Source organism: Delphinus delphis, chromosome 10 (assembly GCF_949987515.2).
Source record: "Delphinus delphis chromosome 10, mDelDel1.2, whole genome shotgun sequence".
In the NCBI taxonomy this organism is placed as follows: Eukaryota; Metazoa; Chordata; class Mammalia; order Artiodactyla; family Delphinidae; genus Delphinus; species Delphinus delphis.
In genome coordinates this window covers 99,816,406-99,834,434 of record NC_082692.2, presented here as the reverse complement: position 1 = coordinate 99,834,434, position 18,029 = coordinate 99,816,406, and the positions used below count along the sequence as shown (strand labels likewise).

General features: G+C 37.2%; 1 protein-coding gene across 3 annotated transcripts in view; it reads left to right on the top strand.

Annotated features, from left to right (window-relative positions):
• TMCC1 (transmembrane and coiled-coil domain family 1) overlaps nucleotides 1-18,029 on the top strand; it is a 219,999-nt gene that overhangs the window by 54,661 nt on the left and 147,309 nt on the right. The window contains exons 2-3 of one of the 3 annotated variants that reach the window (XM_060023100.1): nucleotides 1,346-1,401; nucleotides 5,690-5,964. In XM_060023100.1, the coding sequence (XP_059879083.1) occupies nucleotides 5,731-5,964 (234 nt within the window). In that variant the 5' untranslated portion in view covers nucleotides 1,346-1,401; nucleotides 5,690-5,730. Of the gene's footprint in view, nucleotides 1-1,345; nucleotides 1,402-5,105; nucleotides 5,965-18,029 lie in introns of those variants that run through there. The other 2 variants (XM_069541172.1, XM_060023097.1) reach the window with 2 other exon arrangements.

Below are 18,029 nucleotides of genomic sequence, written 5' to 3'. Positions count from 1 at the left end.
GTACAATGATTTTTTTCTTTTGGTCCACTTACTTTTAATGTAATTACTGGAATATTTGGGTTTACAGTTGACATCTTATATTTTGCTTTTTATATGTTCTACTTATCTGTGATCTTGCTTTCCCGCCTTTTTGCATTTATTTGGGTATTTTAATTCTACTTTTCCTTTCTATTAGCCTAGTAGTTATATACTCTTCTACTATTTTTAAATGTTTACCCTAGAGATTAAAACATGTAAACATGTATTTACTTTCTTTTTTTCAAATATGTAAGTTTATTTTTTCTCAACATAATAATAGTCATAAAGTACAAAATTCAAAAGGTAGAAAAAGTTTAAAGATGGAAAATCCTCCATTCACATCTGCCCACCAGCCACTTAGTTCTCCAGATGACTCAGAAATGAGATCCACCAGTACAGGCATCTGGCCTCTTCACTAGCCCCCAAACGTATACTGTATTTACTGATCTGTGCTGTGTTTACTGCTCTCTAGCTGGGAATCTTGGCCTATATTTTCCTGCTTATTCATCCATCTTCTCATCCTTCATTAAAGCTTCTTTCTCCTTCTTGAAGCTTTTCTGAACAAATCTAATCTAACTAATCTGCTTCTGATGGTAATCACAGTTTTCCTCCCACAATTTAGCACTTAATTATGTTGTTTTGTGCTGTTTTCCTTAAGTTGCAAGTATGTAAATCTTACTTTCCATCCTAGATTGTGAGTTCCTTGAGGGTAAGATAGGATACGTAATTTGGTCTGTATAATGCTGAGCACAAAGCAGATGCCCCCCAAATATGTGCCTAAGTAAATTGCTTCTCTGGTAATGGCTGTCAGAAACTTGTTTTCCAGGAAATTTTCAATTTTGGTGCATCTTGAGCCTCAATTGTTCCGGGTAGATATAGTTTTTAAGAGTTGCTTTTAAATATAAAATGCAGATAGACAATTGGAAGCTACTTGAAAAATATTTGCTTATAAAATTATGCTGTTTTTCATGTATGTACTTGTTTTGCATTTCATGTTACTTTAAGATCAGAATTAATGGAATAACCATTCCTAATTCAGTATCATAGTGTAAAAATATTCATTGCTATTTATAAAACACGCCACTTTCTTTTTTAAGTATTGACAAGTTTCTTTTTTTCCCAAGGTATTTTTCCTTGATTACAGTTTTTTATTATACCTTTGCAAAATTAGAAAATACTAAAAAACACTAGAAAAAATTACCCTACTCCCACCAGTGAGAGATAAATGTTAACATTTTGTTATGTGTATACTTACTTTTCTTTGTTTATATAGATGTTTCCATCCTGTAAGTTTCTCACTTTGTATTTCTTAATGTTTGCTTTTCAGCTTTTCCTAAAACGATTCCAGAACACCTTAGAAGTGCTTGAGGAAGAGTGATAAAGGCAAGTATCCAACTCTTTATCATCAATGAAATAACTTGGTTCATAGCCAAACCAGAAAGCTTTGGTCACCATATCTATCACAAAAACTAAACAGTTGGGAAGAAAAACTTAAAGGAAAAAAAGAAAGACAATTCATATATAATTTGGAATTTTTTTGCAAAACTGTTGTAGAAAAATTCTTAAAAATTCTGAGAATTTAACAAAGTTATCTGAAATACCTGGTTTGTTGGTGGCTACCAGTTTTCTTCCTCTTTTTTCCCCACTTTTCACCCCTTCCCCCTGCCCCCTTTCTCCCATGTCCTTTTGTTCCCTTTGCTCTTTACCCATTTCCTCTGGTTTACTAAAAGAACTTTACTTTTCAGAGAAGCTGAATGAATAAAAGAGAAGCTAACATTTCCTTCTTTCGAAAGCACACTTAGCTTTACTGTTGTACTTGTTTGTGTTAAACCAGAGACCCCAATATGGTTATTTGAGAAATTTTATAAACTGAGCAGCAGTTATTATTGATTTGAATTTTACTACTGTTTTACAGAAGAAAATAGGGGAGTTCTAAAAAACTTTCACATTATTGAATTCCTTTAGTGCTTGCTTTTCTTACTGTCACAAGTTTTATATAATTAATTATTATAGCATTACTGTCTTTGGTATTTTTGGCATAGCATTTGACCTTCCTTAATATTTGTCGCAAATTAAAAGGTGGCCTTAAAGATTTTTTCTTGGCCTACAGAAAGTTTTACCAAGTTTCACAGTATTTGACAAGAAATACTTCTTTCTTTCTTTTTCTTTTTTTTTTGGACAAGCAATATTTCTTGTTTGTGTTGATATCACAGCAATAATGCAGATGATAGGTACAAGTACCAGATTACATTTTATAATCAGTGCAACAGGTGGTTTTTCAAAATTCTTGTCTAACAACTTGATGTTCAAAGCTCAATTAAGTTTCTTTAGTGTTCCATGTTAAGTAAGCTTCTGTTAGTATCATTAATATATGTTTTGCCTTTAGAAATCCCAGAATTTATTACTCTTCTTCTAGGTAATCTTTGCAGCTATGTCGATATCCTGTGCAAGCTTTGGCTTGAAAATTAACACTTTATTTCTAGGTTTTCCTAGACATGCTGGAATTTCCTTGTAATTGATCATTTTGAATTATTTGAAAATAAATAATGTAGACATGCTAGTGAAATCTCAAATGAAGTTACTGACATTTAAAATGTACCAGATTCTCCATTTTTTAAAAAATAAGAAGCAGGTGACCACCTGATTAGTTTATAATACTGCCTAATAAAACTGATTTGCTGAGTAATAAATTCCTGATATGTTTATATATGAGACAAGTGGGTCATTTGGTTTTCCAGCTAACCTTGACACCATTCCTCTCTTCATGGTATCTTTTATTCTCATGGGAGAAGCTTATTTTACATATTTACTTTCAAAATCAACCAAAAAAAAAATCAGTTGTATTATTTAGCTAATGCAATATAAATAAGAAAAAAAGTAAATTACTTCCTCATTATCAGCCTGCTGCTTTCACAGTGGAAGAAGAGATTACTTGATATACACTGTTACTGGATTATCTTGGTTACATAGCCCTTTTTCTCTGAGAAGCTTAATGCTTCGCAGAGTGAAAATAATTCAATAACTATTAGTATGTGCTACAAACTCTTGAGAGAAGATGAGGATAATTAAACACATACACTATTGTCAACATTTTTCCCCACAAGGAGCCACAGAAAACTCCAGTACAAACCAAGACAGTTGTTAATCTAGTAAGGATTAAGGGCCTCTTTCTTGGCTCTTGAAAAGGGAGAAGGAAATATAAAGCAATACACAGTCAGGAAAAAGGTAGGAGGCCCCCAGTGGTGTGGCAAGATTTCGGTGTGGCCACAAAGAATTTGAGGGAAAGGCCGTGAAATTTCCCATTCTCATGGCTCCTACTCATTTGCTTAGTTTGGGAGCAAAGAATTTTGTGGTATTTAGACAGTAGGAAGGTACCGGTGAGAGACAAAGGTCTTTAACCCTGTCAGCACAGTTTACTCTCCTGAGTCATGAAGAGGTTAGCAGATGGGAAAATAGGCATGAAAGAATATGGTCAGCAGAGCCACAGTGACAATGTCCATATACATGATGAGAAGGTCTTCTGAGAGTAGTTACCAGGAAGAAAGGTCTAGTGGGTTTGCATTCCTGTCCCTTTGACCTCTAGTAGCCTAGAGGTCACAGTGAACTCTTAAATCCAGCTAATTTATGCCTTTTAGATTGCTACTTGGTGGCCAGGGGTCTGCATATCCCCAGAACGTGACCGCCTTAGGTGCTTCACTAGTAGTGACTTAGACTGTTCAAAGTACTTGGTGTAGTGTAGGGGAGTTTTAAAGCTGTTTGAATGAAAGTCTGAGGTAAAATATGGAAATAAAGACCTTCCTACACCATATTTTGCCCTCCCTAGCAGGTTCTGTACATTAATACAATTTTGTTTTATATATTTGCAGAAACTCAATTAAAAAAAAACACACTTTCTGCTTTGAAAAATCTCATCCTTACCATCCCCCCCTTTTTTTGGCATGTGATTCCTGTAACCATGGCAGTTGTGCTGACCTTGCATCTCTTAGTTTCAACTTCCTTTTAATTTCCTGCATTTAATATTGGTATGTGGTTGCTATTTGACCTTTCTTTTTCTCTACTTTCAGTCATACCCAGTTACTGTGTCACTTCTTTGCTTTTGAATTTTTGTGAATGCAGTTGTCCCTTGGTATCCTTGGAGGATTGGTTCCAGGACCCCTGCAAATACAGAGATCCTCAGATGCTCAAGTCCTTTATATAAAATGGCATAGTATTTGCATATAACTATGCACATCCTCCCATATACTTTAAATCATCTTTAGAGTATTTATAATACCTAATACTATGTAAATGCTATGAAAATAGTTATAGATGCAATGTAAATGCTATGTAAATAGTTGCTGGGCACATGGCAAATTCAGGTTCTGCTTTTTGGAACATTCTGGAACTCCCCCACCCCCAATATTTTCCGTCTGAAATTGGTTAAATCTGCAGATGTGGAACCTGTGGATATGGAGGACTGACTGTGTATGGGAAGCCTCTGTCCGGGTTGACACTGTTCAAAGAAAAGCATTTCTTTGAGTATCTTATCTTGATAGCTGGTACTGAGCAAAGCTTTAGTCTCTCTGAAGACAGATTCTCTCTGGATCATTCACTCATGTGGTGCCAAAAGGTCATTTGGGCTTCAGCAGAGAATTCAACTTATAAGATTTGAATTTACATTTTCTTCTCAAAAGAGCAGAACTGTCACTTCTAGTTGCCAGTGACCTTGATGAGTATGCAAGTTAACCAGAAATTCCTCTTTTCCATTAAAATCCACATATAGTTAGGTTGGGATATTCACTTCTCACTATTATTCTTTGAATTTACTCTACTGAGCTTTAGCGTACAGATAATTGTGATTTTGAATGAGAGGAATAATTTAAATTGCCTCAGCAAGACTATATATATTGAATGCTCTGTGCTCTGTTCTCTCTTATTCCCCAAGTAATGGCTGTTCTCTTAAATATTATGGTTTCCATTCCAAGATGACTCCTCTAGTATTCAGTTCTTCTTCATATTGAAACTTGTAGGGATTTTTTAAAACGTTGCTCTTTTCATTTCCTGTGTACTTGTTTCTGAGCTTTTTCTCCTATTCTAGAAGATAATCATTACCCACTATCTGGAAAACTATCTTTTAATCTTCTGATTAAAGATTGCTTAATTGTTTGGCTAGTGGCATGTTTTTCTTTGTTTTAACCCTGGAGTTTCTGCATGGATTTATAATATGAGGTTCTTTTTTTTTTTTCTTTTCTTTTTTAACATTAGATAGGCATGAAGCCTTCGCCTCAAAGCTGCATGTGTAGTTACTGTTGAAGCAATGCCTACCTAATTTGACAGTCTTGGTGTGTTTAAAAATTTTTGAGTTTGCAAATAATCGTATTAAGTCTACTGATGGAGCCTTCGGGCAGTGAACAGTTATTTGAGGACCCTGATCCTGGAGGCAGATCCCAAGATGCAGAGGCCAGAAAGCAGACAGAATCAGAACAAAAGTTGTCTAAAATGACCCACAATGCTTTGGAGAACATTAATGTGATTGGCCAAGGCTTGAAGCATCTCTTCCAGCACCAGCGCAGGAGGTCATCAGTGTCTCCACATGATGTGCAACAAATTCAGGCAGACCCAGAACCTGAAATGGATCTAGAAAGCCAGAACGCGTGTGCTGAGATTGATGGTGTCCCCACCCACCCCACAGCTCTGAATCGTGTCCTGCAGCAGATCCGAGTGCCACCCAAGATGAAGAGAGGGACGAGCTTGCATAGTAGGCGGGGCAAGCCAGAGGCCCCAAAGGGAAGTCCCCAAATCAACAGGAAGTCTGGCCAGGAGATGGCAACTGTTATGCAGTCCGGCCGACCCAGATCTTCATCCACTACTGATGCTCCTACCAGCTCCACTGTGATGGAAATAGCTTGTGCTGCTGCTGCTGCTGCTGCTGCGTGTCTGCCAGGGGATGAGGCATCTGCAGAACGGGTAAGTCTGTTAGATTATCTGTTAACTTATTGTTCTTTGTATCTAGGACTCTGCAAACTTTGCTTTGGTGACTAAAAAGATGTATCTGGGCTTTGCTGGTGGCGCAGTGGCTGAGAGTCCGCCTGCCGATGCAGGGGACACGGGTTCGTGACCCGGTCCGGGAAGATCCCACATGCCGCGGAGCGGCTGGGCCCGTGAGCCATGGCCACTGAGCCTGCATGTCCGGAGCCTGTGCTCCACAGCGGGAGAGGCCACAACAGTGAGAGGCCCGCGTACCACAAAAAAAAAGAAAAAAAAAGAGGTATCTATCTCATCAAGTACCTCAAAGTTGTGGCAAAAGATGGTTTCCCTTTTCATTAAATAAGTGAGATGAATAATAATCGTTATAGCTAATAATGAATGCTTATAATTATATTCCTATTTGCTTTCTAACATATTGCTATATTTTATTTATTTTGACCTTTTGCTAAAACCTTCAGTATATTTCATGTGCTCTTCATGTATTATATGAAAAGGCTCAGTTTTATGGTAGAGAAATAAAGATGCTTTGTTTGTTCTTGTTGCTTTAGTTTTGCACATGAACTGGCTTTCTTACATTAGTGAACATAATGAATAGAGTTCTGGAATCTGGGTTTGTGCTTAGCAGGGAAATATACTAAATTGCTTATAATTTCATTACACACTGTACCACATTATCAGCATTCAGTATACATTTTGCTTTCTACAGTAGAACGTATGCATTCTTACCATTTACTTTTTTAAAAAATTTTTGAATTTTATTTTTTTATACAGCAGGTTCTTATTAGTCATCAATTTTATACACATCAGTGTATACATGTCAATCCCAATCACCCAATTCATCACACAACCATCCCCACCCCCACCTGCAGCTTTCCCTGCTTGGTGTCCATACGTTTGTTCTCTACATCTGTGTCTCAACTTCTGCCCTGCAAACCGGTTCATCTGTACCATTTTTCTAGGTTCCACCTACATGCGTTAATATACGATCTTTGTTTTTCTCTTTTTGACTTAGTTCACTCTGTATGACAGTCTCTAGATCCATCCACGTCTCAACAAATGACCCAATTTCATTCCTTTTATGGCTGAGTAATATTCCATTGTATATATGTACCACATCTTCTTTATCCATTCGTCTGTCGATGGGCATTTAGGTTGCTTCCATGACCTGGCTATTGTAAATAGTGCTGCAATGAACATTGGGGTACCTGTGTCTTTTAGAATTATGGTTTTCTCTGGGTATATGCCCAGTAGTGGGATTGCTGGATCATATGGTAATTCTATTTTTAGTTGTTTTTTTTTGTTTGTTTGTTTGTTTTTGCGGTACGCGGGCCTCCCACTGTTTTGGCCTCTCCCGTTGGGGAGCACAGGCTCCGGACGCGCAGGCTCAGCGGCCATGGCTCACGGGCCCAGCCACTCCGCGGCATGTGGGATCTTCCCGGACCGGGGCACGAACCCGTGTCCCCTGCACCAGCAGGTGGACTCTCAACCACTGCGCCACCAGGGAAGCGCCCTATTTTTAGATTTTTAAAGAACTTCCATACTGTTCTCCATGGTGGCTGTATCAATTTATATTCCCACCAACAGTGCAAGAGGATTCCCTTTTCTCCACATCCTCTCCAGCATTTGTTGTTTGTAGATTTTCTGATGATGCCCATTCTAACTGGTGTGAAGTGATACCTCATTGTAGTTTTGATTTGCATTTCTCTAATAATTAGTGATGTTGAACAGCTTTTCATGTGCTTCTTGGCCATCTGTATGTCTCCTTTGGAGAAATGTCTGTTTAGGTCTTTTGCCCATTTTTGGATAGGATTGTTTGTTTTTTTAATATTGAGCTGCATGAGCTGTTTATATATTTTGGAGATTAGTCCTTTGTCTGTTGATTTGTTTGCAAATATTTTCTCCCATTCCGAGGGTTGCCTTTTCATCTTGTTTATGGTTTCCTTTGCTGTGCAAAAGCTTTGAAGTTTCATTAGGTCCCATTTGTTTATTTTTGTTTTTTATTTCCATTACTCTAGGAGGTGGATCAAAAAAGATCTTGCTGTGATTTATGTCAAAGAGTGTTCTTCCTATGTTTTCCTCTAAGAGTTTTATAGTGTCCAGTCTTACATTTAGGTCTCTAATCCATTTTGAGTTTATTTTTGTGTATGGTTTTAGGGCATGTTCTAATTTCATTCTTTTACATGTAGCTGTCCAGTTTTCCCAGCACCACTTATTGAAGAGACTGTCTTTTCTCCATTGTATATCCTTGCCTCCTTTGTCATAGATTAGTTGACCATAGGTGTGTGGGTTTATCTCTGGGCTTTCTATCTTGTTCCAATGATCTGTGTTTCTGTTTTTGTGCCAGTACCATATTGTCTTGATAACTGTAGCTTTGTAGTATAGTCTGAAGTCAGAGAGTCTCATTCCTCCCACTCCATTTTTTTCCCTCAAGACTTCTTTGGCTATTCGGGGTCTTTTGTGTCTCCATACAAATTTTAAGATTTTTTGTTCTAGTTCCGTAAAAAATGCCATTGGTAATTTGATAGGGATTACGTTGAATCTGTAGATTGCTTTGGGTAGTATAGTCATTTCCATAATATTGATTCTTCCAATCCAAGAACATGGTATATCTCTCCATCTGTTGGTATCATCTTCAATTTTTCATCAGTGTCTTATAGTTGCCTGCATAGAGGTCTTTTGTCTCCCTAGGTAGGTTTATCCCTAGGTATTTTATTCTTTTTGTTGCAGTGGTAAATGGGAGTGTTTCCTTAATTTCTCTTTCAGATTTTTCATCATTAGTGTATAGGAATGCAAGAGATTTCTGTGCATTAATTTTGTATCCTGCAACTTTGCCAAATTCATTGATTAGCTCTGGTAGTTTTCAGGTGGCATTTTTCGGATTCTCTATGTATAGTATCATGTGATTTGCAAACAGTGACAGTTTTACTTCTTCTTTTCCAATTTGTATTCCTCTTATTTCTTTTTCTTCTCTGATTGCCGTGGCTAGGACTTCCAAAACTAGGTTGAATAATAGTGGTGAGAGTGGACATCCTTATCTTGTTCCTGATCTTAGAGGAAATGCTTTCAGTTTTTCACCATTGAGAATGATGTTTGCTGTGGGTTTGTCGTGTATGGCCTTTATTATGTTGAGGTAGGTTCCCTCTATGCTCACTTTCTGGAGAGTTTTCATCATAAATGGGTGTTGAATATTGTCAAAAGCTTTTTCTGCATCTATTGAGATGATCATATGGTTTATATTCTTCAATTTGTTATTATGGTGTATCACATTGATTGATTGTGTATATTGAAGAATCCTTGCATCCCTGGGATAAATCCCACTTGAATATGGTGTCTGATCCTTTTAATGTGTTGTTGGATTCTGTTTGCTAGTATTTTGTTGAGGATATTTGCATCTATAGTCATCAGTGATATTGGTTTGTAATTTTCTTGTTTTGTAGTATCATTGTCTGGTTTTAGTATCAGGGTGATGGTGGCCTCATATAATGAGTTTGGGAGTGTTCCTTCCTCTGCAATTTTTTGGAAGAGTTTGAGAAGGATGGCTGTTAGCTGTTCTCTAAATGTTTGATAGAATTCACCTGTGAAGCCATCTGGTCCTGGACTTTTGTTTGTTGGAAGATATTTAAGCAGTTTCAATTTCATTACTTGTGATTGGTCTGTTCATGTTTTCTATTTCTTCCTGGTTCAGTCTTGGAATGTTATACCTTTCTAAGAATTTGTCCATTTCTTCCAGGTTGTCCATTTTATTGGCATAGAGTTGCTTGTAGTAGTCTCTTAGGATGCTTTGTATTTCTGCTGTGTGTTGTAACTTCTCCTTTTTCATTTCTAATTTTATTGATTTGAGTCCTCTCCCTCTTTTTCTTGATGAGTCTGACTAATGGTTTATCAATTTTGTTTATCTTCTCCAAGAACCAGCTTTTAGTTTTATTGGTCTTTGCTGTTGTTTTCTTTGTTTCTATTTCATTTATTTCTGCTCTGATCTTTATGATTTCTTTCCTTCTGCTAACTTTGGGTTTTGTTTGTTCTTCTTTCTCTAGTTCCTTTAGGTGTAAGGTTAGATTGTTTGAGATTTTTGTTTCTTGAGATAGGCTTGTATAGCTATAAACTTCGCTCTTAGAACTGCTTTTGCTGCATCCCATAGGTTTTGGATCGTCGTGTTTTCATTGTCATTTGTCTCTAGGTATTTTTTGATTTCCTCTTTGATTTCTTCAGTGATCTCTTGGTTATTTAGTAATGTATTGTTTAGCCACTATGTGTTTGTGTTTTTTACGTTTTTTTCCCTGTAATTCATTTCTAATCTCATAGTGTTGTGGTCAGAAAAGATGCTTGATATGATTTCAATTTTCTTAAATTTACTGAGGCTTGATTTGTGACCCAAGATGTGGTCGATCCTGGAGAATGTTCCGTGCGCACTTGAGAAGAAAGTGTAATCTGCTGTTTTTGGATGGAATGTCCTATAAATATCAATTAAATCTGTCTTGTCTGTTGTGTCATTTAAAACTTGTGTTTCCTTATTAATTTTCTGTTTGGATGATCTGTCCATTGGTGTAAGTGAAGTGTTAAAGTCTCCCACCGTTATTGTGTTACTGTCGATCAGGTGTATATTTATTTATAATTGTTATATCGTCTTCTTAGATTGATCCCCTGATCATTGTGTAGTGTTCTTCCTTGTCTCTTGTAACATTCTTTATTTTAAAGTCTATTTTATCTGATATGAGTATTGCTACTCCAGCTTTCTTTTGATTTCCATTTGCATGGAATATCTTTTTCCATCCCCTCACTTTCAGTCTGTATGTGTCCCTAGGTCTGAAGTGGGTCTCTTGTAGACAGCATATAGATGGGTCTTGTTTTTGTATCCGTTCAGCAAGCCTGTGTCTTTTGGTTGGAGCATTTAATCCATTCACGTTTAAGGTAATTATTGATACGTATGTTCCTATGACCATTTTCTTAATTGTTTTGGGTTTGTTTTTATAGGTCCTTTTCTTCTCTTGTGTTTCCCACTTAGAGGAGTTCCTTTAGCATTTGTTGTACAGCTGGTTTGGTGGTGCTGAATTCTCTTAGCTTTTGCTTGTGTGTAAAGCTTTTGATTTCTCCATCGAATCTGAATGCGATCCTTGCTGGGTAGAGTAATCTTGGTTATAGATTCTTCCCTTTCATCACTTTAAGTATATCATGCCAGTCCCTTCTGGCAGTGTAGAGTTTCTGCTGAGAAATCAGCTGTTAAGCATATGGGAGTTCCCTTGTATGTTATTTGTCGTTTTTCCCTTGTTGCTTTCAGTAATTTTTCATTGTCTTTAATTTTTGCCAATTTGATTACTATGTGTCTCGGCGAGTTTCTCCTTGGGTTTATCCTGTATGGGACTCGCTGTGCTTCCTGGCCTTGGGTGGCTATTTCCTTCCCATGTTAGGGAAGTTTTCGACTATAATCTCTTCAAATATTTTCTCAGGTTCTTTCTCTCTCTCTTCTCCTTCTGGGACCCCTATAATGCAAATGTTGTTGTGTTTAATGTTGTCCCAGAGGTCTCTTAGGCTGTCTTCATTTCTTTTCATTCTTTTTTCTTTATTCTGTTCCACAGCAATGAATTCCACCATTCTGTCTTTCAGGTCACTTATCCGTTCTTCTGCCTCAGTTATTCTGCTTTTGATTCCTTCTAGTATAGTTTTCATTTCAGTTATTGTATTATTCATCTCTGTTTCTTTGCTCTTTAATTCTTTTCAGTCTTTTTTAAACATTTCTTGTATCTTCTCGATCTTTGCCTCCATTCTTTTTCCGAGGTCCTGGATCATCTTCACTATCATTATTCTGAATTCTTTTTCTGGAAGGTTGCGTATCTCCACTTCATTTATTTGTTTTCCTGGGGTTTTATCTTGTTCCTTCATTTGGTACATAGCCCTCTGCCTTTTCATCTTGTCTGTCTTTCTGTGAATGTGGTTTTTGTTCCACAGGCTGCAGGATTATAGTTCTTCTTGCTTCTCCTGTCTGCCCTCTGGTGGATGAGGCTACCTAAGAGGCTTGTGTAAGTTTCCTGATGGGAGGGACTCTTATCATTTACTCTTAATGAACAGGTTTTTTTGGTCTGCCTGGAAGGAGAACTAAGCATAACAAATTTAGGGGGAACTCCATTCATATAACTCTAACTTCATCTCTCAGTTATGCTTAGTTGAGGCACTAACCTCAAACTGTTTCAAACTAGGGTTTGAAAACTCAGATACGTGTAGCCAGGTACGTAGTGACAATGAGTGAACTCAAGTGTTAGAGGCTTGGATGGACTAAAGAAAGAGTATGTGCCCTGTCTAAAGGGACAGTGTCTTCTGAACTTTAGCTGATTGTTGTAAATTAGGACTGTGAGCCCAGTATTGCCAAGGCTTCTGAATTTTCAAGAGAAACTAGAAAGTTAAATGAATAATCTCTTGATTTTTAACATACTGTGCAAGCCAAAACAGAACACATTTGTGGGTGAGGTCTGTCCCTTAGTGTCACCAACTTGCTATCTTTTGGCTTTACTTTTATGTATTCTTTAAGGCTTTTATGATAGTAAATCACTTTCATTCTGTGTCTCCTTCTGGCACTAGTAAGTTTATTTTACAGCATATTTAACCTAGAAATCTAAATATCGAGTCTAGGACCTTTAAACCTCTCCTATCTAAAGAAGACACTAGGGGCTTCCCTGGTGGTACAGTGGTTAAGAATCCACCTGCCAGTGCAGGGGACACAGGTTTGAGCCCTGGTCTGGGAAAATCCCACATGCTGTGGAGCAGCTAAGCCCGTGCGCCATAACTACTGAGCCTGTGCTTTAGAGCCTGTGAGCCACAACTATTGAGCCCGTGTGCCGCAACTACTGAAGCCCACACGCCTAGAGCCTGTGCTCTGCAACAAGAGAAGCCACCACAGTGAGAAGCCCATGAGCCACAGCGACTGAGCCCACGCACCACAACTACTGAAGCCCACATGCGTAGAGCCATGCTCCGCAGCAAGAGAAGCCACCACAACGAGAAGCCCGCGCACCACAACGAAGAGTAGCCCCCACTCTCTGCAGCTAGAGAAAGCCCGCACGCAGCAGCGAAGACCCAACGCAGCCAAAAATAAGTAAATAAAATAAATAAAATAAATAAATAAAATAAAAAAGACACTAAAGAGAAACAAACAGATAGTGGACAGTAAATCACTTTAAGAAGTTAAATGTGTCAGAAAAGCAAATCCACCAGAATAACAGAATCATCAGAATAATGATTCACCTCATTAAAATTAAAAGTATAAATGAGGAAAAGTAGCATATATTTATGATGTAATTCAAGTAAAAAGGACATTTGTTGTCAATTATGCAATGTACTTGGCAATACAAACTAACAATGTGATTGTATAATTTGTCTTAATCTGTACCAGAGAACATTAAGAAATTTATTGGTAGTGATTTTAGGATTACAGACTTTTATGTTATAATGAAAAAGCATAAGTAAAGCATATTGTATGCATTTATATTGTTTTGAAAACTTCATAGAAACAAAGCCAAGGGAGAATCTTTTTTAATAAAATTGTTTTTTTAATGTTCTTTGTCAACTTTACTGACATATACTTCAATAAAACCCAGTAATTTTAAGTGTGCAGTTTTATTAGTTTTGAGAAATGAATAGTCATGTAACAGCAATCATGGTATAGAACATCTCCATCACCCCAGAATGATTTCTTATGCTCCTTTGCTGTAAGTCCTCTGTTCTCTAACCAACCCTTGGCCCCTGGCAACCACTGATTTGCTTTCTATCACTATTGTTTTGCCTTTTCTAGAATTTAATGTAAATGGGATCATACAGTGCATAGTCTTTTGTGTTTGGCTTCTTTCACTTGGCATAATGCTTGGGAGTTTCACCTATGTTCTTGCATCATTTTTATTGCTGAATAGTATTCCATTGTGTATCTATTTGTTTATCCATTCACCAGCTGATGGACATTTGGATCATTTCCATTTTCTGGCTATAATGAATTAAACTGCTATGAACTTTTGGATATAGGTCTTACAGACAGTCAGTAAAAGATTTTATTATCAAAAAAATTATTTAAAAAGATATGTACTTTGAATATTTTATTTTATTTTTATCTTTTAATTTAATTTTTTTTTGGCTGCACTGCATGGCTTGTGGGATCTTAGTTCCCTGACAAGGGGTCGAACCCAGGCCCCGGCAGTGAAAGCACCAAGTCCTAACCACTGGACTACCAGGGAATTCCCTTATTTTAAAACTTTTATTGAAGTATATTTGAATATTTTATTTTAACTTAAAACTAAGGTTGTCTTACATTTTATTTTCCTTTTTAAATTGAACTATAGTTGACATACAATATTATATTCGTTTCAGATGTACAGCATTGTGATTTGACATTCACATACGTTATGAATTGATCACCACAATAAGTTAAGTAACCATCTGGCACCATACAAAGTTATTACAATGTTATTAACTATATTTCCTAGGCTGTACATTACATCCTCTTCACCCATTTTGCCCGCCTCCCCACCCTTCCATCCTCTGGCAGCCACCAGTTTGTTTTCTCTATCTATGGGACTCTCTGTCTTGTTTTTTAGATTCCACATATAAGTGAACTCACATGGTATTTGTCTTTCTCTGACTTATTTCACTTAGCATAATAGCCTCTAGGTCCATCCATGTTGCTGCAAATGGCAGGGTTTCATTCTTTTTTATGGCTGAGTAATACACCATTGTGTATATATCTTCTTTATCCATTTATCTATCAGTGGACAGTTAGATTGCTTCCATATCTTGCCTATTGTAAATAATGCTGCAGTGAGCATAGGGGTGCATATATCTTTTCAAATTAGTGTTTTCATTTTCTTTGAATAAATACCTAGAAGTGGAATTGCTGGATTGTATAGTAGTTTAATTTTTAATTTTTTTGAGGAACCCTCATAGTGTTTTCCATAGTGGTTGCACCAATTTCCATTGCCACCAATAGTGCGTGAAGGTTCCCCTTTCTCTGCATCCTCGCCAACACTTGTTATTTGTTGTCTTTTTGATGATAACCATTCTGAGAACTGTGAGGTGATATCTCATTGTAGTTTTTTTTTCTTTTTTTTTTTGCGGTACGTGGGCCTCTCACTGTTGTGGCCTTTCCCGTTGCGGAGCACAGGCTCCGGACGTGCAGGATCAGCGGCCATGGCTCACGGGCCCAGCCGCTCCGCGGCATGTGGGATCTTCCTAGACCGGGGCACGAACCCGTGTCCCCTGCATCGGCAGGCGGACTCTCAACCACTGCGCCACCAGGGAAGCCCTCATTGTGGTTTTGATTTGCATTTCCCTGATGATTAGTGATGTTGAGCATCTTTTCATGTATCTGTTGACCCATCTGTATGTCTTCCTTGGAAAAATGTCTTTTCAGGTCCTCTGCCAATTTTTTTAATTGGATTGTTTGGTTCTTTGATATTGAGTTGCGTAAGTTCTTTATATATTTTGGCTATTAACCCCTTATTGGATATATCATTTACAAATATATTTTTCCATTCAGTAGATTGTCTTTTCGTTTTGTTGATGGTTTCCTTCACTGTGCAAAAGCTTTTGAGTTTTTGTTTATTTTTGCTTTCATTGCCCTTGCCAGAGGAGACAGATCCAAAAAAAAAATATGGCTAAGACTGATGTCAAAGAGCATAACAGTTTTTTCTTTTTTTAAAAGCCAAACCTTTTTTTTTTTTTTTAAATAAATTTACTTATTTATTTATTTTTGGCTGTGTTGGGTCTTCGCTGCTGTGCGCGGGCCTTCTCCAGTTGCGGTGAGCGAGGGCTACTCTTTGTCACGGTGCGTGGGCTTCTCACTGCGGTGGCTCCTACTGCTGCGGAGCACGGGCTCCAGGCGCATGGGCTTCAGTAGTTGTGGCTCATGGGCTCTAGAGTGCAGGCTCAGTAGTTGTGGCGCACAGGCCCAGCTGCTCCGCAGCATATGGGATCTTCCCAGACTGGGGATCGAACCCGTGTCCCCTGCATTGGCAGGCGGATTCTCAACCACTGCGCCACTGGGGGAAGCCCCAGAGCATAACATTTTAAAAACATAAATCTACTATTGGACTTCTGTTCCTTTCTTGTACTCATTGTATGGACTGTAATTTCTAGATTTAATTTTTATAAAGTGGAGTGATATCTTAATGACACTTGTGAAGCAGTTGGGGTCCGAATCTTAGGTTTTAATAATCTCTTGAAATGTCTTGCCCACCTTAAATTCATTTTTTTAAAATCAGCTTACCTGTATTGAGTCTTAAAGTGCTTTACTTAGTTTTCATAGAAACAACAGCCCTTTTTCTACTCATATCTGATTGGTTTATTTAGTTAAACTATTTAATTATAATGAGTATAAGAAACTGATATGGGAGCAAGATATGTACGGAAGTACTAGCCATGAACATTGATTCTCATGAGGGCATAAAGTCCATATGTCTTTTGAAGAAAAGAGAGAGTTTAAGAATAATATGACATAAAAAAAAAGAATAATATGACAAGTTGGTTAAGTAGAGATTAGTCTGGAGAACTTCTACTCTGCTGTATCTTAGTATGTGAGATTGATCATTTGGAATTCTAAATATTGGCTCCTCTATTTTTATATCTATTTTTTTCTCTCTTGAGTCAAAGTTCTGAGTATGAAAATGTTTCAGTACTGGTTATAAACATTTAAGTACACTGCCATTTCTGTCCCATGGAGTTAATATCATTCTTATAGACTTGCACGTGCATGTAACCATGTGCACACACAACCGGAAGACAAATGTTGAGTTGATTTTCAAGTGTATCCATTGTGTTTGACAGCTACCTGCTTTTGCCTTAGCCATCTGCCACATAACCAGTCTAGTTGTTTTTGTTTTTATTATTATTATTTATTTACTTACTTATTTTTGGCTGCCTTTGGTCTTCGTTTCTGTGCGAGGGCTTTCTCCAGTTGCGGCAAGTGGGGGCCACTCTTCATCGCAGTGCGTGGGCCTCTCACTATCATGGCCTCTCTTGCTGTGGAGCACAGGCTGCAGACGCGCAGGCTCAGTAGTTGTGGCTCACGGGCCTAGTTGCTCCGCGGCATGTGGGATCTTCCCAGACCAGGGCTCGAACCCATGTCCCGTGCATCAGCAGGCAGATTCTCAACCACTGTGCCACCAGGGAAGCCCCCAGTCTAGTTTTTAAATTAGATTCTTGGCCTTTAAGCTCGATTACTTTTTTAAAAAAAAAAAAATCAGATTTGGCAAGTATTTATTTGTGCCTAATATGTGCAGACCATGGCTTTGACCTAATGTTGGAAATGGGACCTGGTTGGAACAGCCATGACATGTTGAATACAAAGGTTCTGTATTCCCTTTCTTTTCAGGTTTACTAACGTCAATCTTTTTCTTGCAGAAAAATCTTATTGACAAATTCAGTCCGCTACAGTACTTGTATATACTTGGTCAAATTACATTATTTAAAGGATCATCTTTAAATTTACACAGGCAGATTGATATAGTCATAAGCAGTTTTATCTATAAGTGCTTTGTGATTTGAAAGTTAAAAAGTTAATTTTTTTGAATTCGAAAGAAATATGTCCAGTGTAGAAAACTTTGAAAATACCGAATATTTTGGTGTTTTTTCTCAATATATTACTTACATATGAAAAACATATAGAAGAAAATTTAAATTTATTTTTATTTAGTTTTATTAAGATTAACATTTTAAGATAAAACCAGAATCTTATTAAATGCACAGTTTGTTTTTCTATTATTTTTTATTAAAGTTCTATCGTGATCATTTTTAGATATTTATAAATATTCTTCATAGATTTTTACTGACTGCATAATATTATAACGTATTTTGTTGTAATGCCATAATTTGTGTTAACCATTTTTAGATATTCAGTTGGAGATGGAGAAATTAATATATTTACATTTTCAATATAATTTCCTTTATGTAAAACTATATGAAATATTAATCAAGAGATATTTAGGAGTACCTAGTGGTAGTGATGATAATGATAGGCTACCATTCGTCTTGTGCTTATTATGTGGCAGACAGTGTATTTACACAAGTTATGT